General features: G+C 43.7%; 1 protein-coding gene and 1 long non-coding RNA gene across 3 annotated transcripts in view; one reads left to right on the forward strand and one right to left on the reverse strand.

Annotated features, from left to right (window-relative positions):
• Nucleotides 1-26067, reverse strand: part of LOC126061315 (uncharacterized) — a 48266-nt gene that overhangs the window by 2109 nt on the left and 20090 nt on the right. Inside the window, exon 2 of the long non-coding RNA XR_007513750.1 lies at nucleotides 13424-13589. This is a non-coding gene — a long non-coding RNA (uncharacterized LOC126061315). The remainder of the gene's footprint in view (nucleotides 1-13423; nucleotides 13590-26067) is intronic.
• On the forward strand, nucleotides 1111-22892 carry C18H21orf62 (chromosome 18 C21orf62 homolog). 2 transcript variants are annotated; one of them, XM_049857778.1, is made up of 3 exons: nucleotides 1111-1416; nucleotides 19954-20041; nucleotides 21474-22892. In XM_049857778.1, exon 3 carries the CDS (start codon nucleotides 21496-21498, stop codon nucleotides 22195-22197), a length of 702 nt encoding a protein of 233 aa, XP_049713735.1. In that variant the 5' UTR covers nucleotides 1111-1416; nucleotides 19954-20041; nucleotides 21474-21495; the 3' UTR covers nucleotides 22198-22892. The 2 variants fall into 2 exon arrangements, with proteins under 2 accessions (XP_049713735.1, XP_049713733.1); XM_049857776.1 differs by lacking the exon at nucleotides 19954-20041.

Here is a 26067-nt window from a genome sequence, read left to right on the forward strand (position 1 = left end):
TCTCTGCATGCTTAATCTGCTCCTTTTATATGTCAGAAGACAACCCTACATTAATAGTGCCTCAATAACATAACAAAGAGAACCCATTCCCAGATGGGATTATAACCACAGATATAGATAAGGGTTAGGATTTACAACACATATTTTTGGGGGACACAATTCAATCCGTAATACTTTCCTTTTCCTTCATACCTGAGCACCCACATTCTAGCCATTTTCAAGGTCCCAAACCAAATGCTGTCTCTCCAGGAACACTTCCCTAGCCTCACTGCCAAAACGTGATCTCACCTTTGCTGAAACCACCACATATTTTCTCTGCACCGCCCTTCAAATATTTCCCACAATCAACTTATACAATCGTCCCTTTGTACGATAGGCTCTTAGAAGACAAGAACCAGTACATCTATTTCTGTGTCTCTCAAAACTCCTAGGACAGTGCCTGGGTGTGTGTGATGGTTCACCAGATGAATAATAAATGAGTGAATGAATTTTCCCAGTGAGGTGCTCCCGTCTTTAAAAATACTGGACAATCTGCACCCCCGTAATTGCAAATCAGGTGTTCTAGTCTCTTTGTGTTTTTAATTAGTGAGACCCCCACACATTTGATCACGTTACATTTAGGGAGACGCATTGGTTACTGTTATGCTGCATATTTTTTTATATATTTGTTTTGTGCCTTTTTTTTAATGAACTAAAAAAAAAAAAACAGGACTACATGTATAGAGTTGAAATGAGTTCATTTCCTCTTTGGAACAACCCAAGAGGATAATTTTTACAGTAGGGCAGACATTTAGCATAGGCTCATCAGGTCCTTGGGTGGCACAAACAATTCGCAGTCAACTGCTAACCAAAAGGCATCATGGAAGAAAGGCCTGGTGACCTGTTTCCATAAAAACGACAGCCAAGAAAACCTTATGGAGCTCAGTTCTACTCTGTAAAACATGAGGTCTCCATGAATCAGAATCAACTTGACGGAACAGGTTTTTTTAAATCATTCCCCAGACCTAAGAGAGTAGAACAAATCACGAAGGCAAAAGTATCGCGGCGTCTCCGTGCTCTACTTAATTCACTGGATTCGCTGCTAACGTAAGATTTCTTCCATCGGTGTCAGTACTTCAGGGTCAGCAGCCAGAGCAGCCTCCTTCGCTCCTTCTGGAAACTTCCCAGCTTAGAGCCCAAAAAGAGCGACGAGGAGCTGCCTAGGCAGGTTCTCTCCTGCTGTGGCTAAAGGAGCGGTAGGCCAGCCACAGCCTCCTGGTTGCCATGGAAACAAGGAGGGCTGCTGGCCCTCTGAAAGCGGAAAAGAACAGCAAGTGCCTGCAGATTAACCAGCTGTCAAGCCAGGGCGAAGGATCAGCGGCCAGACAAGGGGCTGCAGAGCCGAGGGAGAGACGAGCCTTGCTGGAACTGGGAGATGTAAGTAATTTAGCTGCCCTTCTTTTTTGGAAAGTGTGTATCTGTTAACGGACAGTTTTTAATAGCTTTGAAACTTCTGCATGGCAGGAAAGTTCTGTGACGGTGTTAAGGGCCGCTGTCGGTCACCTCCCTCTTGTCATATTTGCATTTCCTGAACACAAGATACACTGACGGGTGGTTTTCACTACAGAGCACTTTTTTAGGCTTCCAGGATACGAATTGCTCTGTACAGAGATCTTGCCTTTAAAAGGAAACGTTTTCAGTGTATTAAGCAAACAATGCAATGACCTTCTCCTTTAGTCCCTAAATAGATAAATGCACTTATGCTAACCTTGTATAACGGATATCTCTATGGAATCTGGGCTTCTTGTTTCCACTGTATAACATCTGGCTATACTTTCCTGTCCATCTTTGATGCTATATAATAATTAGATAAAAGAGTTCCTTTCCTTATTGTGAGCCTAAACAAAGAAAACTACGAAGTCTCAAAGTATCAGCTTATATTGTTTCTTTGCTGTTTTTATCGTTTAATAGTAGTATATTTACGCATTTACACGCTACATTTTATAGTTTAGCCCCTAGAAAAAAACATACAAAGGAGAAAACTAAATTTAGACAAGCATTAGCATTTGGGGATAGGATAGTGAACTCTTTTTGAGCTGGCCATTTTATTCAAAAGTAAAAACAAATGAACATGATAATGTAGTGATGATATAGGTGTTGGGGATGTTTGGTCAGACCCAGTAGTCCCTACACAGTCCAGTATATACTTCATCGTTCAGTAAATGCTTCTGGACAGTACTTAGTATTAAGTGTGTTGGTATATGTTGTTGTTATCAGTTACCATTGAGTCGATTCCAACTCATGGCGACCCACATGTGCAGAACAGAACTGTGCTCCACAGGGTTTTCAAGGCTGTGACCTTTTGGAAATGGATCACCAGGTGCCTCTGGGTGGGTTCGAACTGCCAACGTTTCAGCTAGTAGCTGAGCGTTTAACTGTTTGTGCTAACCAGGGAGTCCTTGATGTATGTTGTTGCTGTTGTGTGCTGTCGAGTAGATTCCGACTGCCCCATAGGGTTTCCAAGGAGCAACTGGTGGATTCGAACTGGCGGACCTTTTGGTTAGCAGCCTGAATGCTTAACCACTTAGGGAAAGGAAATGTTACACATGCATTGCGCACAATATTTATTTCAAAAAAAAAAAAAAACCTGTCCTTAAAAACTACCAAAAACCTCAGACCTCACTTGTTTGAAAATTTCTTTTCATGAATGGAGTCATCCTTGAGAAAGTTTTTACTTTTTTTTAAAAATCTATTAAGACTGAATAATGCAATGCTTTTGGAAGAAAAAAAAAAATTTTACTGAATTTTTTATTATACTTTACTAAATTTTTTTTGACAGGAATTGGGCATGTTCTGAAAATAACAGTTTCAATTAAGTATTCATGGAAACGAATGATTTTCAACAGCTGAAAGATTTCCCAACTTTCTTTTCCCCACCAATGTTTTTCTTTGCTCAAAGCTGGCATACTCAGAGCTTTTGAGATTCAGGGAGCAGTGGCTCCTTCCTCGGTGTCTGTGGGAGCAGGAGGAAGAGCAGGAGGCCATGCTGCCCCGTGGATGTGTGATTAGGGGGCACTTCTGCCAGCTGAGGTGAGCATACAGCAAGTGATCCAAGAAAAACCCTGATAGCCATTCTGTAATGAGCTCTCACAAGGACCTGTGTGGAGAAGAAGGGAGCAGTGGCTACGTATTTTAGCCGAACTTCCTCGTGGCTCTCTCTCTGAGATGTTTTTTGTCCTATAATCCAAGCCTGTATTAACAGAAGCAGCACTCAGCTAATGCTGTTCTCTATTCTGATTATGAACTGGAACTTATTTTTTAATCTAACGTATAAAAGTTCCCTTTGGGAGCCCTGGTGGCGCAGTGGTTAAGCCTTTGGCTGCTAACAAAAAGGTCAGCAGTTCGAATCCACCAGCTGCTCCTTGTAAACCCTATGGGGCAGTTCTACTCTGTCCTATAGCGTCACCATGAGTCAGAATTGACTGGATGGTTATGGGTTTGGTTCAGTTTTGGTTCAGGTTTGCTGTATGATTTCAAGTATATGAAATATCTAGAATAGGCAAGTATATAGAGACCAGAGTTTATTTGTGGTTACCAGGGGCGGGTGGGAAGGTGGGAGAAAGGGGAACTCTGTTGTTTAGGGAACTCTGAGCTTCTGTTAAAGGTGATGGGAAAACATGGAAATGGATAACGGTAATGGTTGAAAAGCATGGTAAACATAAGTGATGTCACCGACTTGTACACTGGAAGAACGCTGAAATGGCAAACCATTTGTTGTGTATATATTTACCGCAATAAAAGATTTTTAATTCCTCTTTTAAAAAGTGTTTCTGAAATGATTATGTAAAATAGAACCCACTTAATTCCTTTTGTTTCCTACTCAATCACAACGAGGTTTTTATACATATGTTAGGTTAAAGACCATGAAGTTCAGTAATAGAATAGAAGTCATGGAACATCATTCCAGCAGGCACATGACCTTGGGGCCGGGAACACTACTACAATTGCCACCATGACTCCTTAAGATTTGGCTATCTGGGTTCAAATCTTAGTTGCCCTACTTACTGGCTCTCGAACCTTTGACAAGATATTTAACCTCTCTTGTCTCCATTTTCTGATGTGACTATGGGACTATAATATCTACTTTAGGGTTTTTGTAAGGATTAAGTGACATAAGACATGTAAAGTACTTAGAACAGTGCCTGGCATAGAAGTAGCACTTATTAATGAATAAAAAGTAGGTACAGTTACTGATTTCAGTGAGGTTTCAATATACATGTATCTCTTACATCTCTAATTTTAATGTACCTTGTACCTTATCAGAGCCCTGGTCACGCAGTGGTTAAGAGCTATGGCTGCTAACCAAAAGGTCAGTAGTTTGAACCTACCAGCTGCTCCTTGGAAACTCTATGGGGCTGTTCTACTCTGTCCTATAAAGTCGTTATGAGTTGGAACTGACTTAACGGCAGTGAGTTTGGTTTTTGGTTGCATCTTACCAATGACCATTTTCTCTATTTAGCTAGCTTAGCCTTGGGAACAGGGCTGAAGGGCAGTAAAATGTTGATGCAATAAAATACTGATATAATAATACCTCTCCTCCACCCAGGAGTCTGAACTTTGTTGGGAGTCCAGAGTTGTATATTTGACTTGTTACATTTGCGATGTCTACCATATACATCAAGTAGAGCTATCAAGTAAGACGTTCGATGCCTGAGTATGAAGCTCAGAGGAGAGGTTAGGAGCTAGAGATGCAACTCTGCTAATCATCAGCATATCCAGTTACCATCGAGGGAACTTCAACTCGTGGTGATCCCATGTGTGTCAGAGTAGAACTGTGCTTCACAGGGTTTTCAGTGGCTGGTTTTCTGGAAGTAGATTGCCAGGTCCTTTTTTCGAGGCACCTATGGGCAGACTTGAACCTCCAACCTTTTGTTTAACAGCCAAGCACGTTAACTGTTTGTACCACCCAGGAACTCCAATCAGCCGTCGAGTCGATTCTGACTCATAGCGACCCTATAGGACAGAGTAGAACTACCACATATGGTTTCTGAGGAGCAGTGCTGACCTTTTGGCTGGCGGCCAAGCTCTTAACTACTGTGCCTCCAGGGCTCCTTAGCATATAGATGGTATTTAAATCCATGAAAGAGTCTGTGATCACTGAGGGACTGGATGTACAAGGAGAAGAGCACCAGGCACTAAGCCTGAAGCTTGCAACAACGGCGGGATGAGAAGTGAAGACGCCAGGCAAAGAGACTGAGAAGGTATGGCCACTGAAATGGCAAGAGAACGTGGTACCATGGATGAACAAAAAGCTCTTCCCTCAAGGAGGGAATGGGCAACCATATCAAATGCTGTTGAGGAATCAAGTGAAACAAGGCCAGAAAATTAACTTTTGGATTTGGCACGTTGGCTGGTGGGGGCCACTGGAGACCTGATACATGACGAGGTACTTTATGGGACTGTGATAATGTACAACTGCAAAGGGAAGGTCTGAATCCCCTTTTATTGTTCTGGAAGCAGGTACTTAAAATATTAAAGGTTTGCCAGCATTTTTGTTTCTTATCTCCTAGCAAAAGGGTTAGTGTCTGACTCATTTTCTCAGCAAGCTCACACTGATGTCAGTGGTGGCAACAAAAGCCTCATTGGAGTGGCTTAAAACTCTGACTCTCTGTGATTACAGATTTGTTTATAAAAGCTTGTTTTTAATTTCTTTTATAGTAGACTGATGTGGCCCTATAAGAAAAGCAGGTTTGAGGCAGGCAAGAACATCGCTCAGCTGCCTTACCCAAGTAGTTGCATGAAAGGGGTGGGATTTGTAGATGGATTACGAGATGAAGGTGGTTTCTTACTGGAGGAGAGAAAGAAAAGTTCTCCAGATGCCGGAGCAACACAGCAGCATAAGGGAACAACGGAGTCTAGATTTGAGAATTAGAAAATACAACGGAAGTGAAGAGAGACACCCCATACACCCCCCCCACTTTAGTCTTTGTTCCCACAGTATTCCCTCACACCTCTTCCTCCCCAGTTTTGATCTGTTTCCCATAAAAGGATTATTTCCAATTTGCCTCTCTGAAATGCTGGATCTCCAATGTCATGAAGGAAGCCAGGCTCTTCTCCACGGCCAGGTTGGTCTGAAGAACTGTCAGTCTCTAGATACCATTTCATGGGCACTTGGTTTTGACCAAATTGTGATGCCCCCATCATCTGCTGGAACGTTGTTGTTATAACAAAAATTATCTTCAAGAAGTCATCAATAAGATCAGGGGGCATTCTATTTTAATAAACTTTTAAAATTTTAGAATCATTTTAGATTTAAGACTGTGACAGTAGTACAGAAAGTTCCCATATACTCCCCCACTAGTTTCCCCTGTGGTTAACTTCTTACATGGTTGGTTACATCATTGCTTACATGGTTCACTACATTGTTGGTGACATTGTTGTTTACATTGTTGGTTCCCATCAAGTTGGCTCCAGCTCATGGCAACCTTATGTACAACAGAAGGAAAAGTTGCCTGGTCCTGTACCATCTTCATGATCTTTGATACGTTTAAGGCCATAGTTGGGGCTATTGTGTCAGTTTATCTCATTGAGGTGTCCCTGGTTTTCACTGACCCTCCCTCTACTTTACCAAACATGATGTCCTTTTCCAGCGATTGGTCTTTCCTGATGATGTATCCAAAGTAAGCAAGAGGGAGTTTTACCATCCTTGTTTCTGAGGAGCATTCTGCTTGTATTTTTTCTAAGACTGATTTGTTCTTTTGCTGTCGAGTCAATTCCAACTCACAGTGACCCTATAAGACAGAGTAGAACTGCCCCGTAGAGTTTCCAAGGAGTGCCTGGTGGATTCGAACTGCTAACCTTTTGGTTAGCAGCCGTAGCACTTAACCACTATGCCACCAGGGTTTCCGTTCTTCTGGCAGTTCATGGTATATTCAATAGTCTTTGTCAACACCACACCACAATTCAAATATTTTAATCCTTCCTCTGTTTTCTTTTTTCATTGCCCAGCTCTCTCGTGCATTTGAGGTGATTGAAAAGACCATGGCTTGGGTCAGGCACCTTAGTCATCAAAGTGACATCTTTGCTTTTCAAAAATTTTAAAGGGCTCTTTTGCAGCAGATTTGCCCAATGGAACATGTTGTTTGATTTCTTGACTGCTGTTTCCGTGGAATACCACATTACATTTAATCGTCATTTCCAGAAGGCATTTTAAAACCTTTAAAAAAACTTTCAAGAAAGCAACAGGGCTTCAATAGCCTTTGCCTCTGAAGTTTTAAATTAAAACCAGCAAAGGAAAATTCAGTTCTTACTCTTTTAAAATCTAAAGGTTGGAACTTGAATATAGATGACAGGAAAGAGCATAAGGCTTACATCTTGAGGAAATAGTTTCAGGTACTTTATGGGACTGTGATAATGTACAACTGCAAATGGAAGGTCTGAATCCCCTTTTATTGTTCCGGAAGCAGGTAATTAAAATATTAAAGGTTTGCCAGCATTTTTGTTTCCTATCTCCTAGGAAAAGGGTTAGTGTCTGACTCATTTTCTCAGCAAGCTCACGTTCACATGACAGGCCCAGTAATTTGAACAAAGCTTTCCCTGAGTTCGCTTTACAAGACTGGACTCTCAAATGTTCAATTATGGAGAAATTTTGCAGCAGGGCTCATTACAATCTCAGTTAGGGCAATGGCTTTGTGATGCTCACAAATATCTGTGAGATCAACCTATACTAACTCTGTTTTGCTTAGGTCCTGGGAGGGTGTGGCGTGAAATGGAAGGACAGTGATCAGGGGCTCAGACTATCATTGTAAGTGAGCGTGTCACCCCGTGTCCCATCAGATTTACAGGAAAGTTCCAAGGCAACTGTGAAGCTACTCTGGGCTCATTGGTAAAGTGACAGGAAGTTGGCGTGACCTCTTGGAACCTTTGCCAGATGTCATCCATCCATGGTTTTTGTGGGTGACTCATAGGTAAAGCAAAGAACAGCACGCTCAAATTTCTCACCCGCTCTTCCATACTCAAAATGTCCTGTGGTTCTCCTGTCGTGGCTAGGCCATGCAATGAAATTCCTGCTGAAGGAGACGATTCTTGCTTGGTGATTTGGTAACATGATACAGTCCACAATTCCAGGAGGTAAAAGGCAAAAGAGGTACCAAAGGTCAGTAAGATGTATGACTTAGCCAATGCAGGGATTCATTTGGACAATATCAGTGTTAATGGAGAGCCTTGGTGTGTCAAGCTTGATTCCTTGACCTCATGCTTGGTAAAGTAGGGGGTCAGCAAAAAAGAGGAAGACCACAACAAGACGGATTGACACAGTGGCTGCAACGATGTTCTCAAACAAAGCAATGATTGTGAGGATGGCCCAGGACCAGCCCGTGTTTTTCATTCTGTTGTACATAGTGTTGCTGTGAGTCAGAACCGACTTGATGGCACTTAACAACAACAACCTATGTGTCAGGCACTGTGCTAGGAATGGGGAAACTGTGGACAATAAGGAGACCAGGGCTCTGTCACATCAGAAACATGACCTACACAGCATGCCAAGAACCAGGAGTCCAACACCCAATAAGTAGATTAGTGGGTGAAATCAACACCCAGTTAAGCCAACGATTTCAAAACACAAAATTGGTTCTTAGTCATCTTAGTCTATGAGCTTCTGATCGCTTTAGTCCATTTCTAGATTAAGTAACTTTAATCTCAAATCAGTAATCCATTTGAAACCTGGCTTTACCATTCAGTGGGTACAAATTAGGTTATATTAACACAAATAGCTTGTATTTTGCTGGTTCATGCTCTCACCTACCTGATACAGGTCCTTGCCTCCTCCCAACCACCCTCTCTGCCCAGCAGGGTCTCCTCCTAACTATTTGTGGAGGCCCCAGGTGTGTCTTACCTATATTTACAAATGGCCCTCTCACGTGCTTCTGTGCCTGGCTCCCACTGGATGTTTACTGTCCCTTGCCTCTGCCATGGGGTCTCTGGTGATTTGCTGCCCAGAGAGCAGTCTCAGGGGCACCCCAATCCGTTCTACAGAAGGGGCCAAATAGTGTTACCTGCTCCCATTCCTACTGCACCAGAGCTGTGCTGTGCTCAGGGCAGAACTGCGAAGAGTGCCCTGTTCCCACCCTGTGTAAAGCTTTGTCGCCCCGGCAGGGACTGTTTATTTATGCCCCGTCTCAGGCTCTTCTTGAAGCAGTCCATTCAGTCTCTGCCTGCAGCTCCACTGGGCTCATCCTAAGGCCTAGGCTGGGTGGAAAAGAGGCTGCGTGCAGCAATTCCATCCCTCTTTTCTTCCCACCCCAGGCCCCAGGAATGCATCTTCTTTACCCTCCCTTCTTCCTCAACAATTCCACTTATGCAAGGAACCACCAGCGCTGGTGGCACTGTGGTTAACAGCTCGGCTGCTAACTAAAAGGTCAGCAGTTCAAATCCACCAGCTGCTTCTTGGAAGTTCTATGGGGCAGTTCTACTCTGTCCCATAGACTCACTATGAGTCAGAATTGACTCAACAGCAGCAGTGAACATCTTGAGGGGGCCATTATACAGCCATCACAGTCTCCGTCAGGCACGGTAAGAGACCAAAAGTAAAGTGTCCTGATCATGTTCCACGTTTCTACTTTTCCTTTAAACATCTTACACACATTTAAATTAGAAGAAACAGGAATTGGACAATCAATTTCCATGTGCCAGAGTTGTTCGTTAATAATTTCAGGACCTTCCTTTCCCCAGAATTTACAGAAGGACATTTATAAGCCTGATTATGATTGTTTACAGGAAAAATGATGCAAACAGGCCTTTTTGTTTGATGCTTAGCCTGCTCTCTATTCAAATTCTCAAGGTAAGCAGTGCATTTAATGAACCAGTTACTTTATATTTCCCTGGGGTAGCTTTTGGGGTGCCCTGACACAACATGCTAATCACTATAATTCTATAATCTCTATAATTCTGAAATTACAAAACATCAGAGTTTATGAATAGTACTAATAAAACTAGTAAAATAATGAAAAATAGTAAAAAATCAAAGTAGTATCAGTGAAAACCCAGTAGATCACAATGGTCTGATCCACAACCAGTCGTGGGGATGGTGCAGAATCGAGCAGGATTTCATCCTGCTGTGTATGGGCTCACCATGAATCCAGGGCCCACGTGATGACAACTAACAAGAGCAACACCATGAAGAGTAGTGCAAGTACTAGTGAGTAGTACCAATGGGTACTAGCGAGTAGTACTAATGGTACTGTGTCTACTACCATAGGCATCTTATTTTCCTCTATCGTAACCTTTTGTGTTACGTCTTATCATCCCTGTGCCAAAAGGAGAGAAATGAGACCCAAGGAGGCTCCGTGGCTGGCCCAACACCGTGCAGTGTGAATTGAACGTGAACAATAACATAGTTTTTATTGTGTCCTTGTAAAACCCCAACTACATGCTTGAAGCTAATTTTGCCTAGTTCCAACTTAGAGAGACACGAAATTTTAACTTCTCCTTCCACCTGAGAAAGCCAAGCAGTTTAGATCCCACCGTATAAAGCAAATGAGCTCCCCAAAATGAGCCCCCATCAATCAGAGTCGTGGTGCTTCTGTCCCCTGCCTCTCACAACCAGCTGTGCAACACAGGGGACTCCAGCCTCGCCAATAGAAGTCGCCAGGAGCAGAGACTTCAGAGGGAGATACTTGTAAGGGCGTGTGAAAATTCAGGGGGCGGGGGTGTGCTGTTGTGGAATGTGAAGAAGAAAGGAAAGACAACACTCATCGTGGTGAAAAAACATTGGGGAGAGACCCAAATTAACTTCCCTTTCAACTTTATAAACCTGGAAATATTAAACAGCAAGGATATCATTCCCCCCTCAATGTCATCTTAAGTAGTGTTATCTCTGACCAACCTTGAGCGGTGCATTCGTGGAACAGAGCCAAAGAAAAGGAAAATGCAAAAAAACTCCTTTTTCTTGAGAGCTTTTCAGGGTCCTCCACCTAAAGGCTTCACACAGCGTCCCATGAGCACCTCTGCCCCGTAATGCTGAATAGTCAGCATCACCCCCTCAGCCTAGATGGGGACAGTGATTGTGTAATTGCATGCCACCTCTGGAGGGTGGGAACTGGGCCTCAACAGGTGACCCCCCAATTCTGGGGTCTCTGGAGAATTTCCACCCCATACTTCTCCCACACTTGCCATTTGAGCCTTGCTATTCCTCTAATAAGGGGCAAAGCAGGTCTAAGGCTTAAAGTATAAATCCCCTTGGGCAATAATGTGTTGATTTAATTCCTATTAAGGCTTAAAAAAAAAAAGTTGCTGCCTAGTCAATTCCAAATCATGGTGACCCCATGTGTGTCAGAGTAGAACTGTGCTCCATAGGATTGTCAATAGCTGATTTTTCAGAAATAGATCACCAGGCCTTTCTTCCAAGGCACTTGAGACTTGAACCTCCAACCTTTCAGTCAGCAGCTGAGCGCCTTAACTGTTTGCACCCAGGGACCACTGATGAGGCTTAAACAACTGATATTAGACCCCTCTCTGAGTGTGCATTTTCACGCCAGTAACCCAGAAAGAGTGGTTCAGGGAATGACCAAGGAATTAAGATGAAGGCAGGGTGAGGGGAACCTAGGGACTTGAGTGATACTCTGCCGACTTCATAGTCTTGCCCATAACTAGTCCTCCGTAGCAGCCGGTCTTGCTGCCGGTCTAATGAAACACATGGCTGTCAGGAGCAGAGTAGATGTCTCCAGGATAGACTTCCCCAATGAAAAGAGCTTTCCACTGCTGCCCAGATGGGCCCTCCTGTTTCCTACGGGTCCCCCCACCCAGGGGTCAGGCGGCACTCTCGGCTGCATGCCCACAGCAGGGAAGGAACCTCATCCCCACCCCTATCTCCTAACTCTGCCCTCTTGGTCCTCTCCACCCCTTCAAGGATTCCACATATGGAAACAGATTTATCCTGGGAGCCTGGAGTTAGGAGTCAGCAAATGGAGAGATAAACTTTCAAAGAGTATACAAAGGCAGAGTGTTCTCTTACTTAGAAGTCATTTTCCAGTCTCTAGTCTCCCTTTCAGCCTCTATCTGGCAGCCTAAATTACCCTCTTTCAACACAGATCTAAACAGCCCTCCCACCAGACTTCACTGCCTGATTTCTTGCCTCCTGCAGGGGCTCCCAAGGGGGGTGCTGACATCAAAGGGGTGCATAAGCCCAGCCAGTGGGGCATGGGCTGAAATTATTGAAGCTTTCGTTTTCATTTATCTTTTATCCAAATTTAAAAAATTTTCTACTGCTTGTGCATTGTTTGCAATATAAATAATAAATAAATATGGTATTGCAGGTAGGCACTTGATAAATTTTAAAAAATCGTAGCTATTAGGGAGAGTTTTTCAAAGTTTTTATTGATGGGGTAAAAATCAGAAGAGTTTGGAAACCCACTGGTTGTCAGGGTGAAGTCCAAACCTCTAAGCTTGGCCAGCAAGGCCCCGTCTAACCGTGTTCTGCCAGCGTTCCCAGCCTCACGGGCTCCAAGACATCTTTTATAGTCATTCAATGTGCTCTGAACACACCAAGCACTTCAGTTTCTCTGAGATTTTGCTCACGTGACCCTTCTATCTGCACTGCCTCACCTCTCCTCACTCCCACCCCTTCTTTGCCTAAATGGCACCCCCTTTCCCGTTTCTCCCTTCCCAAGACTTGATCGGCATCTTTCATAAGCACCCACCAAGTGCACTGTCTCAGAATTCGTTGCCTAATTGTTTGTTCCCATAGCACATTCTAAATTTCTTAGGCAAATTTCAAGTTCCTTAAGGGCAACGATGATACCTTCTTCCTCTTTGATCTCAGCACCCGGAGTCCCTGGGTAGTACAAATAGTTAATGTGCTCGGCTACTAACTGAAAGGCGGGAGGTTTGAATCCACCCAAAGGTGCCTCGGAAGAAAGGCCTGACGATCTACTTCTGAAAAATCAGCCACTGAAAACCCTATGGAGCGCGGTTCTCGTCTGACACACGTAGGGGCACCATGAGTCAGAGCTGACTTGTCAGCAACTGATGAGGCCGCCGTCTGGCACAAAATAAGTGTTCTCTAAATGTTTAGTTCTCATTTTCTCTGGAGAAAAGAAGATGTAAAAAATCATAAATAGAAGTAAAATATTAATACCTGCTGCATTAGTCAGAAGAAGCCCTGATGGCACACTGGTTAAGTGCTTGGCTGCTAATTGATAAGTCTGCAGTTCAAACACACCAGCTGCTCCGTGGGAGAAAGATGTGGCAATCTGCTTCTGTAAAGATGACAGTCTTGGAAACTCTACGGGGGCAGTTCTACTCTGTCTTATACGGTCAATGTGAGTTGGAATCGACTCAACGGCAAAGGGTTTTTTTTTTTTTACAGGTATTTCATCAGTGTAAACTCTATTATAACAAACTTCAAAATATCTTGGCTTATAGTAGTAAAGGTCTGTTTATCACTTACCTTACTCTCCTATGTCTTTAAGGAGGAGAGGTACACTCTGCTGCACACAGTCATTCAGGGACTCAAGCTTCCATCTATAGTTCTGCCATTCTCTGGGGCCTTAACGGTCCTTCACGGGCTCTTGCAGCCATGTTCCACTACCCAGAACTCAGTCACATGGCTCCACCTAGATGAAAGAAACTTGGAAATGAAGTCCAGGAGTGTGTCAAGGGAAAAGACAAAAACATGGATATTGATAGGAATCTAGCACTCTACTAGCAGAAAGGTTGGTAGTTCAAACCCATCCAGAGGCACCTCAGAAGAGAAGCCTGGCAATCTTCTTCCAAAAGGTCACAGCCTTGAAAACCCTATGAGGTAGTTCCTCACTGCACACATGGCATCTCCATGAGTCAGAATTGACTGAACAGCAACTAACAACAACAGAAGTCTCTGACACACCTAGACTGTGAGACACGTTAAATGGCTTTTATACAACCATAACAAAAGCTCAGGTGGTGTAAATCCATCTAAATTTTCCAGATACTAAAAATGTTTATGATCATTAAATCTTTGAGCCTTTATTAGATGAATCCCTGAAACTATTGCCCTGAGATAATCTTTAAACCTCAAATCAAAAACATTCCCTGAAGTCTTCTTAAAACCAAACAATAGGGTAGCTTAACTAGTAAAAAATGTCTGCCTTGAGCATTGTGCTCTTTTAAGAACTATCTATATGGAATCAAACTGAAAACAGCAACTTGAAAGACTGGATAGGAACCTTAGGGGGCAATGAGTTTATGTTAATGGGGGAGGAACAACTCAGAAAAGGTGGGTGAGAGTGGTTGTACAACTCAAAGAATGTAATCAGTGTCACTGAGTTGTACATGCAGAAACTGGAATTGGTGTATGTTTTGCTATGTAGATTCTCAGCAACAAGTAAAAAAAATTTTTTTTAATCTTTGAGCCTTTAAATCACTGAGCATGTTTAAAAACCAGAGTTACTGTTATCCTGAGATCAATTCGAATATTATTTTCGTATTGCAGCTGAAGAAATTTCTATAGCAAATAATACTAGCAACTAGCTGCACGAAGGCAACAACCTCTGAATTGAGCAGATACAGACATCAGTTACTTCAAAACAAATTCCGCACAGATTCCTTTCCAATCTAGGATTACACCCAACATTTAGATAATGTTTACACTTGACTCCGAAAGGAATGTTTCAAACTGGACTAGTTCTGTTTATAAGAAGATATTACCAGTAAGGAGATAGTGTGTCAGGGGGAGGATAGCATTTGGACCATTTGCCCAAAACAGATGTGAAATGTCATGAATAACAGTGTTTTAAACTCTATAGTCTCAGCACAAAAGAAAAAATATATATAACTGCAGAAAAACATGGTGACCTTCTCCAAAATCCTTTCAGCAATTAGGATTAAAAAGGGATTTAAAATTCTAATTCAGAAAAGTGAGTTCTAATTCAAAATTAGAAGTGATTTTTTTTTTTTTAATTTTAAAGCGGAAAAGCACTTAGAGAAAAGACTCAGATGAAGAACTTGGGGAAGTAAGAGGACGAGACACTGATAAGGTGTTCCAGCAAGAAGCAAACAGTCTCATGTACAGATCTGAGCTATGGCCCTGGGGTAAAGGCAGAACAAAGCCAGCATCTAGGCACCCCAAGAAACATAGCTTGCAGTCAGGAGGTGGGGAGCGAAGCAAGGATGTTGCTCACAAATGCGGTCCCCAAGGTGTATCATCGCAGAAATTGTTGAGGATTCAGAGGAGGGGAGAGTGACAGGTCATTCAACAAGAGAGATGGTTTGGGATCCTGGGTGTACCCCAAAGCGAGACACACACCTACATTCTTGGAGCATTCTTTTATCAGAAGAGTGCTCAGGAGAGGAGGAAGATGGCCATGCTCACCCCCGGGCACTAGCGCACAGCTGCTGTTTTGACTGCCCACCTTGCCTCTTTCTGGTGAAGCTTGCTGATTACCGCCATCCTCTCAGTTCGCTGTCTCCAGTGTGGCCAGTCCTACTCATCAACCGCATGGTTGCGCATGTGATTTGGGGAGACCCGTGCATTTTTGCTTCATACTGTTGGTAAAGCAGGACTTTTGTCTCTGGGAGTTGCTCAACTGGTAAAAGAAAACCTGAACCTTCTGGTGACCATCTTGTCCCCAAAAGGGGTGAACTTGCCTGAGAATGAAGCCAAAACAGAGGAAAGCAGAGGCAAGAAATGAAGCGCATTTCCTGGCCACTTCTTTTTGTGCACCTGGATCAAGCCATGCCTGAAATACTCCCTTGACTTCAAATGCGTGAGATTTGTTTTGTTTTTAACTAAAGTTAACCAGTCTGAATTGGATTTCTAGGACTAGCAGTTAAAAGTCTTACTATACTAAGATTTGATAAACTATTTTTTTTCATTCATTCAATAAACATTTGTTGAGACCTTGCTATGCACTTGATGCAATGTTGGAAACTGTGACTACGGAGCCAGAAAGAGGGGTGATACTCCGGTGGAGATACACTTGAACCAAGAATCACATCACAGTGTGATAATAACAATTTGTATAGGGTGTTAAGTCTACAGGGAACTCTGGTATTCTGGTGGTTAACCCTCAGCTGCTATCCGAAAGGTCGACGGTTCAAACCCACCAGCTACTCTGTGGGAGAAAGACGTGGCAGCCTGCTTCCGTAAAGATTTACAGCCTTGGAAATCCTATGGGGCACTTCTACCCTGTCCTAAGGGTCACTGTGAGTCGCAATCAACTCGAGGGCAATGAATTTGGTTTTTTTTTTTTTTTTCCGGTTGTTAAGTCTGTACTTTTTTCTGGGGACAGGTAGGAGGAAGGTGACATGATAAGCTTCAAAAAGGAAGTAATATCTGAGTAGGAGACTATTTCTTGAATGGGAAAGAGAAAAGGGAAATTATGTAATTAGCGTACAGTGGTAAAACCAAAAACCAAACCAAACCCATTACCATGGAGTCAATTCCGACTCATAGCAACCCAAAAGGACAGAGTAGAGAACCGCCCCACAGGGTTTCCAAGGAGCAGCTGGTGGATTTGAGCTGTCGATCTTTTTGGTTAGCAGCAGGCTCTTAACCACTGCACCACCAGGGCTCCATAGAGTGGCAGGGACTTGAGAATTCCAAAGGCGGGACAGAGGAGATTGACGGGCTTTGAGGTGGCAGTGGTGGGAGAGTCAGGGGCCTTGCTGAGCGGGCACCCCCTGGGTCTTCCTGGCCTGACGGCACTTCCTCAGCGCCCCATCTTTTGTGTCCCTCATTGCGACTTGCCTCCTATGTTCTAACATGAGCCCCCCTCACTGCACTCCCTCCGGGCAGGGGCACAGCAAGGAGCAGGGACAGTGTAACATATTATGGCCATTCTCCTTACGTCCCACGGGAATGTGCCTACAGGTGAACAAACACATAGCAAACTGAAGGGTTTTCTTGCCGTCCACATTCAGCAAGTCTAAAGAAAGAAATTCATGGTAAAACTGAAGTCGATAAATGTCCAGCTGGCCTCTTTGTGGTACCCTCATAAATACCTCATAGACAAGGGGTATTTGTCCCACCTTTCTTAGGCTTCCTGCATCTGGCCTCCTTATTCCAGCCTTCGGACATCCCTGATAAATGGTGCAAATGGTTAAAGCATTCGACTGGACTGAAAGGTTGGAGTTTTTAGTCCAACCACAGGTGCCTCAGAAGAAAGGCCCAGTGATTTACTTGTGAAAACTCAGCCATTGAAAGCCTTGTGGAGCACAGCTGTGCTCTGACTCAGTGGGGTCCCCATGAGTCCAAACTGACTCGACAGCAGCTGCTTTGGTGTTGGTTTTTCATGTCCAGGAGGCAGGGACCACCCTGAGGTCAAGCCAGGGGCTTGACTGTTGGAAAGCTGCTCACGAATCCCTGTGGGGACTTCTAGCCCTGCAAGTTCCAGGACAGCAATATCCTTTTCCCTTTCACTCTTTTCCTCTTCCACGCATGCCTCTGAACAGTATGGAGCACCTGAAAGGATGATCCAGGCCCCTGTATAGACCATCTTTACCCACTTTCCCTTTAAGGCTGGGGTCAGAGTGGGCCGATGATACTGAGAGCAACACTCCTAGTTCTGGGATAACAAGGTTCCTGGGACATGCTGTCCCAGAAGCCTCTGGCGGAATCTGGGACAGCTGGTCACCTAAAATTCTCTTGTAATTAATAAATTATTCACTGTTACTTACTAAGTCGGGTAGTCACCATCACACTCCAGCGCCATATAAAGCTGCCAAACCTCTTGTTCAGAGACAGCTCCGCCTCCACCAGTTCTCCAAGCCCTTTCTTTTATTACAAGATGTACCTGTTAATAAATCCCTTAACAGAACCTTGTGCCAAATTCAAAATAAACACAAAACTCTCTAAACCGCCTTATCCAGTCCCCCAAATGGAATTTGTCTCTGCTACATTTCTGTAACTATTTGTATTTTTAGCACAGCCCCTCTCAGCTCAGCCTTACCTGTCTTCCTCCTTTGAGTATAAGCCCCTGGAAGGCGGGGTCCATATCCTGGTTATCTTTGTTTCCCCTACTGGGCCTAAGCCAGGGCCTGGCACACAGTCGGTGATGGCCCTACCTAACTCCCCCCTTTTGCCCACTGCTGCAGCCTCGTGGTCCTCACTTGCAGGCCTGGCCCAGCCTTGGGTACCACAGGCAACAGGAAGCAGATTCAAGTCTGTCAGGACATAAGCTCCATGAAGGCTGGGACCTGGATTGCCTTGTTCTGGGCTATGTCCCCAGGGCTGACAAAATGCCTGCCACTTAGTTAATTCTCAATGAGCATTTGTTGAATGAAGGAATGGAGTCAGGATTGCTTGAACCAATGTCCCACCAGCTGTTCAAGTTTACTTGGCTAAGCTTATTTTTATCCTCCCTGCACTCCAGACACCCGCAGACAACTTGTGCTACCTGTCTGCCCATCTTGGTTATCTAGTGCTGCTATGACAGAAATACCACAACTGGACGTTTTTTTTTTAACAAACAGAAGTTTATTCTCTCACAGTCTTGGAGGCCAGAAGCCCGAGTTCAGGGTGCCAGCTCTAGGGGGAGGCTTTCTCTCTCTGTTGGCTCTGGGGAAAGGTCCTTGTAGTCAATCTTCCCTGGTTTAGGAGCTTCTCAGAACAGGGACCCCAGGTCCAAAGGACACACTCCACCCCCAGTGCTTCTTTCTTGGTGGTATGAGGTTCCCCTCCACGGCTCACTTCTATCTTTTATATCTCCAAAGAGATTTACTCAAGATACGACCTAAACCTGTAGGCTGAGTCCTGCCTCATTAATACAACTGCCTCTAATCCTGCCTCACTAACATCACAGGGGTTAGGGTTTACAACACATAGGATAATCACATCAGATGGCAAAATGGTGGACAACCACGCAATACTGGGAATCACTGCTTAGTCAAGTTGACACACAATTTGGGGGGCCACAATTCAATCTATGACACTGGCTGTCTGTCTGATTCCCAGTAGTTTCAGCTATGCTTCCCTTGGACTTCTCACTGCCTTGTTTTTCCAACCTGTGGCCTCATCTCCTGCTGTAGTGTTGTGTGTCTACCTGGCTTCTTTCCTGCTGTCTGCTTACTCTTTGGATGCAGGTTTTGCTCCCCAGCCCGGCCCTTCCATCAATTCCTCCCCCGCCTCTCTGGGGTGGCCCTGTCAATAGCTCTAGGCCTGCCTAGTCAGAGGTCTCATTCCAAGTACCTTGCCAATTCCACGGGTAAATATAGATGAACTGAATTGTATTGCTTGGTCTCTCTCTTACCTTAGGATGCAATAACAGGTAATTCACAGGAAATTTAATTATTTTTACAATACTGAAATCTGCCGCCGTATGCCATGATGCTTATCTTATTCCAATGACACCATAAAAGGAGACTTCCTACCTATTATATGCCAGGCAATCTAGTACATGCTCTACTTTGTTAGGGCTTTTTCCCCCAAGCGGACATTTGTGTCTCCACTGGACACTGATGTTTAAATGACACATGCATTCATTCCTTATCTAGGATCGTTTTTTAGTTGTTGTTAAATGCTATCATACAGTTCTGACTCATAGCAACCCTATGTACAACAGAATGAAATGCTGCCCGGTCCTGTGCCATCCTCATAATCGCTGCTATGTTTGAGCCCATTGTCGCAGCCACTGTGTCAATTCATCTCATTGAGGGTCTTCTTCTTTTTCGCTGACCCTCTACTTTACCAACCATGATGTCCTTCTTCAGGGATGGGTCCCTCCTGATAACATGTCCAAAGTATATGAGACGAAATCTCACCATCCTCACTTCTAAGAAGCATTCTGGCTGTACTTCTTCCTAGGCAGACTTGTTTGTCCTTCTGGAAGTCCGTGGCATATTCAATATTCTTCGCCAACTCCATAATTCAAAAGCGTCAGTTCTTCTTTAGAATCATTCAGCAGCACTTATATATTGATTAGTGTTGTGTTGAATCTCTACGATAAATTGCTTGACAAAATCAATTCATAAAATTTGTTCTTATATTATTGATGTTGTTAGTTGCCATTGGGCCGGCTCCAATTCATGATGACCTTATGTACAACAGAACGAAGCACTGCCTGATCCTGTGCCACCTTCATGATTGTTGGTATGTTTGAGTCCATCGTTGTAGCTATTGTGTGAATTTGTGTCATGGAGGGTTTCCTGCATTTTCACTGACCCCTTACTTTACTAAACATGGTGTCCTTTTTTAGAGATTGGTCTTTCCTGATGATGTGTCCAAAGTAAGCAAGCCAAAGACTCACCATCCTTGCTTCTAAGGGCTGTTCTAATTATATTTCTTTTAAGACTGATTTGTTGGTTCTAGGCTGATTTGTTCATTCTTCTGGCAGTCCACATTGATACATAATCAGCCTCTTCACTGTCTAGTAACACAGTTACAATTGACTCTGGCACATTACTTCCTAGGAGGCCAGCAAGAGAATGAATGGATCTGTAAACAGATGAATATTGGCGGGGGGAGGGGGGGCATGTTCATCTAGTTAGAAATTAAAGTTTACCATTAACCAAAAGTTTCCATTGGTATTCATGCTATGTTGCTTAACAGGTAGCACTTGGGTAGCTGAATCCAACAAGGAACAATTTGTCCTGAATTCCAGGAAGTCAGATACGGAGGGGGAGAAGGGTGCGTACTGTTTCAGGGGTTCACAAGTCCTAAGTACTAGTAATTGGATGTTTGGAGGATGTGCCCACTCAAATAACTCCACATCCCTCCCCACGGATAGGATGCCGTCAGCCTCCGGTCTGGCACTCGACCTCACTCCTGCGCTGGCATGCTCACGGTCAGCTGATACCACTGGGAGTTCTGTGCTCATATAGTAGAGTTCGGGGGTTTTGCCGTGGCTCAGGGAAAATAGCACTCCCTGTGCTTGGGCTCCAAGCATTGCCCAAGTCTGACTCATGTACAACAGAAAGAAATGTTGCCTGGTCCTCAGTCATCCTCATGATCATTGGCATTTTGATTACTGAGTCCATCTTTGTGGCTGTTTTGCCAATCTGTCTCACCGAGGGTCTCTGTTGCCCTTGTTGGCCCTCTACTTCACCAAACGTGATGTCCTCCTCCATCGACTGGTCTTTCCTGAAGATGTGTCCACGGCAAGTAAGTCAGACAATGGTCTGTTGTCATCCATAGGGTTTTCATTGGCTAATTTCTGGGAGTAAATCACCAGGCCCTTCTTCCTGGTCTGTCTTAGTCTGGAATCGCTGCCGAAACTTGTCCACCATGGGTGGACTCTGCTGGTATTGGAAATACTACCATCACAGTAACACACAAGCCACCACAGTATGACAAACTGGCAGATGGGGGGTGGTAGATTTGTTATTTAGGGGTTTCTTTTCTGTAGGCTGTGTTTCTTTTTTTTATTGTTGTTTAGATTTTATTTTTAATTGTGCTTTAGATGAACGTTTACAGAGCAAATTAGCTTCTCATTAATCAATACGTATATTGTTTTGTGACATTGGTTCAGGCTGTGTGTTTCTAATGAGAGGCTGTGATAACAAAGCTGCATATTTTCTTTCAGGTGAGTCTCAACAAACCAGTTCATGCAGGAGAGACACGAACACGCTGCCCCCACTGAGACAAAAATGGCACCACCTTCCAGGCGCTGTCTCCTGCTGGTCATTGCCCTGGGCATCCTTGCATTCGGCCACTTCACGAAAGGTCAGAAGAACAGCACTCTGATCTTCACAAAGGAAAACACCATTCGGAACTGCAGCTGCTCTGCAGACATCCGGGACTGTGACTACAGCTTGGCCAACCTGGTGTGCAGCTGTAAAACCATCCTGCCCCTCTCCGCAGAGAAGACCAGCTACCATGGCCATCTCACCATCTGGTTCACAGATACGTCTGCGCTGGGCCTCCTGCTGAACTTCACCCTGGTCCAGGACCTAAAGCTTTCTCTGTGCAGTACAAACACTCTCCCCCCTGAATACCTGGCTATTTGGGGTCTGAAGAGGCTTCGCATCAACGCAGAAGCCAAGCATCCGTTACCAGAGCAGAGTTTACTCATCCACAGCGGTGGAGAGAGCAAATCCAAAGAGAAGCCCGTGTCCTTGCACAAAGACTGGCCAACATGTATGTATATCTCATTCTTAGACATGGCTCTTTTCAACAGGGAATCGTCCTTAAAGTCATACAGTATTGCAAACGTTGCCAGCACCGCCAACAACTTTCCCTACTTTCCTTACTTTAAATCCGTCCCAATTCCAAGCAACAAAAGCTATGTTGTCACCTTCATTTACTAACATTGTGACTATGTTCAACCACTGGGAGCTTGGCAAACTATGGACAACGGGAACAAGGAATCTGGGAATAAGGTCACAAGATAGGTACCTCTACCCACAACTGTATCCTCCCCACCCCATGTCTTAGTCATCTAGTGCTGCTATAACAGAAATACCACCTGTGGATGGCTTTAACAAACAAGAAATTTATTATCTCACAGTCGAGGAGGCTAGAAGTCACAATTAAGCATGCCGGTTCCAGGGAAAAAGTTTCTCTCCTTGACAGGTCTGGGGAAGGTCCTTGTCATCAATCCTCCCCTGGTCTAGGAGCTTCTCAGCACAAGGACCTCAGGTTCAGAGGGTGAGCTATGCTCCTGGCGCTGCTTTCTTCGTGATATGAGGCCCCTCTCCTCTCTGTTCTATTCTCTCTTTTGTATCTCAAAAGATACTGGCTCAAGATACAACCTAATCCTGTAGATTGAGTCCTGCCTCATTAACATAATTGCCTCTAATTCTGCCTCATTAACATCAGAGAGTAGGATTTACAAAATACAGGAAAATCACATCAGATGACAAAATCGAGGACAATCACACAATACTGGGAATCATGGTCTCGTCAAGTTGACACACATTTTTAGAGGACACAATTCAATCCATGACACCCCCCCATTCACAGAAGAGCCACATATACAAATGGGCAGCCCTCTCTACTCCAACCACGGGAGCTGTTTTGAAAAACAAAACATAAAGAAACCACCAAACCCCAAGGATCCAGTCCAGAAGCATATATTGAATGCCAGATGTAGGCTAGGTCTTTGTAACTGGTAGCCCATGGAGAAATGTCAGACCAGAAGTAGAGAAAGCAATACACACCAGGAACTGCTTACAGAGCTAAATGCAGGGGACGATCCTGAGAAAGGCATGGGCCTGTTCCCCAGAGGGATCTTCCTTTAAATCCCTGCCTTCGTTTTTTTCCTGCTTCATTTTGTCACATTGCCTGGAACGCTCCTTAGCAGACTGATAGGTTTCAGAGGTATAGGAACCGTGAATTCCACAAAACGATTAGGTTCTCTTAGACCGATATCTTCCTAATACTACCAAGAATAGAAGCACTGAGAAACAGGAGTTTTGAGAGTATGTTTGTTGAGTATGAAAGTGTGTGCACGGGAGGTAGGACACGCATGGATAGGGTAGATCCCTAGGACCAAATGAGGGCACTAGGGTCCCAAGGAGGGGTATCCAGAAATGGAAATTGGAGGACACAAAAAAATAATTGCATATATCTCAAAATTTTGCTTAGAGCAAGGTCTAAACACAGGCAAAGTTTCCTTCTCTTCTAGTCCCTCTCTTCCACGTCCTTTTCTTTCTTTGCTTTCTTCTGTCTCCTTCCCCACTACACCACATCCTCTATTTCTCCTCTCACTTCTTCATCCCCCTTCTCCTCCTTTTCCCTTGCTCTAGAAATCAAAACTTAGATTGACATCATTAGAACTATGTTTAACAAACAAAAAAAACCCCAAACCTGTTGCTGTAGAGTCAATTCCAACTCATAGCAGCTATAGGACAGAGCAGAATTGCCCCATAGGGTTTCCAAGGAGGAGCTGGTGGATTCAAAGTGCCAACCTTTTTAGTTAGCAGTGAGCCCTTAACCACTGCACCACCAGGGCTCCTGTTAACGACCAGAAACAAAATGAAATAAAAAACCAGACCTATTGCCGTCAAGCTGATTCCAACACATAATGACAGTAGGGGCTAAACAGACTTTTCTGGGCTAGTCTGGGAATCTGATAATCATTTATAACATTATTCTTATAGATAAAAATGCTCAAATTACTAATCAATAATTAACAAAAGAACTTTTACAGCTCAGTCCACTTGGAAGTTTAAGATGATATGTGTTAAATGATATGTGTGTGTGGTTAACATAGAATGGTTTTATATGTGCCAATAAAAGGAACCAAAGCAATGTGACTTTTTTTTAATTAGATTGACTCATTATTGAACAAAGAAAATTTTGCCACACAGAGAGTCAACTTACCACTAAGGTGGAATCTAAAAAATACATGATAGTTGTGGTGCAAATATCTAAACTTAGGGTGCCACGAAGTTGAAACACCACTGTACCTTTATGGCACCATAATGATAAGAAATAGTTTTCTTATGAAATGACAAGATGTCCTAGGGTTGATGACTTTGGATCACATTCACCATATTTTCTGTCTTACCTTTAACATAAACAAAAGCCAAACCAGTTGCCGTTGAATGGACTTCAACTCATGGCGACCCCGTGAGCATCAGAGTAGAACTGCCCTCCATACGGTTTTCATGGCTATGACCTTTCAACAGATTGCCAAGCCCTTCTACTGAGGTATCTCTGGGTGGGTTTGAACTGCCAATCTTTCGGTTAGTAGCGAAGTGCTTAACCATTTGCACTACCTAGGGACTTCTATCCATAACGCAGGATAACTAAAATAACATGAAATTTCAATATTTGCTTAATTGGTGGGGGATTTGACCATTCAGGCCAATTAACATGAATCCATAATGTCAGTGTTTAAATTAGGCCAAAACTTGAAAAAAAAATTGAAGTATAAATTTTAATAGAAAAATGTAATGACCTCATTACTGACACTGTACTTCAGAGGTAAGATTTAAAGTGACAGAAAAAGGCAAATAAGGAAAAGGGTGGTGGAGAAAGGAAGGCAGAAAGGAAATAAGTGAAAAGATCAATAAATAAATAGATTTACTGTCCTGTAGTACTTAGTACTGAAAATGGAAACCCTGGTGGTGTAGTGGTTAAGTTCTATGGCTGTTAACCAAAAGGTCAGCAGTTCAAGTCCACCAGGCATTCCTTGGAAACTCTATGGGGCCGTTCTACTTTATCCTATAGGATCGCTACTAGTCAGAATCGACTCGATGGCAACCAGTTTGGTTTTTTGGTTTTTAGTACTGAAAATGGAGCCCTGGTGGCACAGTGGTTAAGAGCTTGTCTGCTAACCAAAAGGTTGGCAGTTTGAATTCACCAGCCACTACTTAGAAGCCCTAGGGGCAGTTCTACTCTGTCCTATAGGGTCGCTATGAGTTAGAATTAAATTGATGGCAATGGTTTTTGTTTGTTTGTTTGTTTTTTGGTTTAGTCCTGGAAATGCAACAATTGAATTATAATGGATTTTTATTAATAAAATGTAAAATTAAATGATGTTAGAAATTATGTGCCTATTATAAATATCTTCCATTTGGTAGGTTTTAATAGTTCTAAAGCCCTTTCACATATGTTTCAAGTGATTCTTACAAGAAATAATTATAGGTCAATGGGATTTACGTCAACAGAAGAGAAAAGCTAATTTAGTTAAAAGCCCAGCCTGAGGTTTCTAGGTTTCTGGATTGAAAATGTGGTTCCAGCTGTGCTGTTGTGGGATAAATAGGTGACAGAGGACCCACAGCAGAGATGTGGGGACAAAGGGCCTCTGGGCTTAGCCTAAGGGTTGGGACAACAGTGAGCGGTGAGGGTTGTGGTAAACTCAGAGTGCACACCGCAGCTGAAAGAGTCCCTTCCTACTATGAGGGAAAGAACCACTGAAGGAGCGGAGCCAAGACAATAAGTGTAGGGTGTGGAGGGCCATGTGCAGTATTGACATGGCCAACTTCCTCACCTGCCAGAACCATCAGTGGCAACTTTAGGGCTCTGCATCCATCCTGCATTCAGCAGCCCACTCCTCAACATCAGGAGTTAATGGTCCTGAAAGCCCCTAAGGTGGAAGGAGGGATAGAGGAACTTAATGCCTGTGAGGAAAAGTGAGTTAGGGGTTAAAACTCCTGAGCGAATCTGTGAAAGCCCCTGAAAAGAAGGAAGAAACAAAGCAGGGAAGAAAGAAAAGAGATATTAATAAC

This window comes from Elephas maximus, chromosome 18, assembly GCF_024166365.1.
Source record: "Elephas maximus indicus isolate mEleMax1 chromosome 18, mEleMax1 primary haplotype, whole genome shotgun sequence".
NCBI lineage: Eukaryota > Metazoa > Chordata > Mammalia > Proboscidea > Elephantidae > Elephas > Elephas maximus.

Bases quoted from the DNA above. Each gene is read 5' to 3' on its own strand.
- C18H21orf62 (XM_049857778.1), top strand. From the start codon at position 21,496: ATGCAGGAGAGACACGAACACGCTGCCCCCACTGAGACAAAAATGGCA.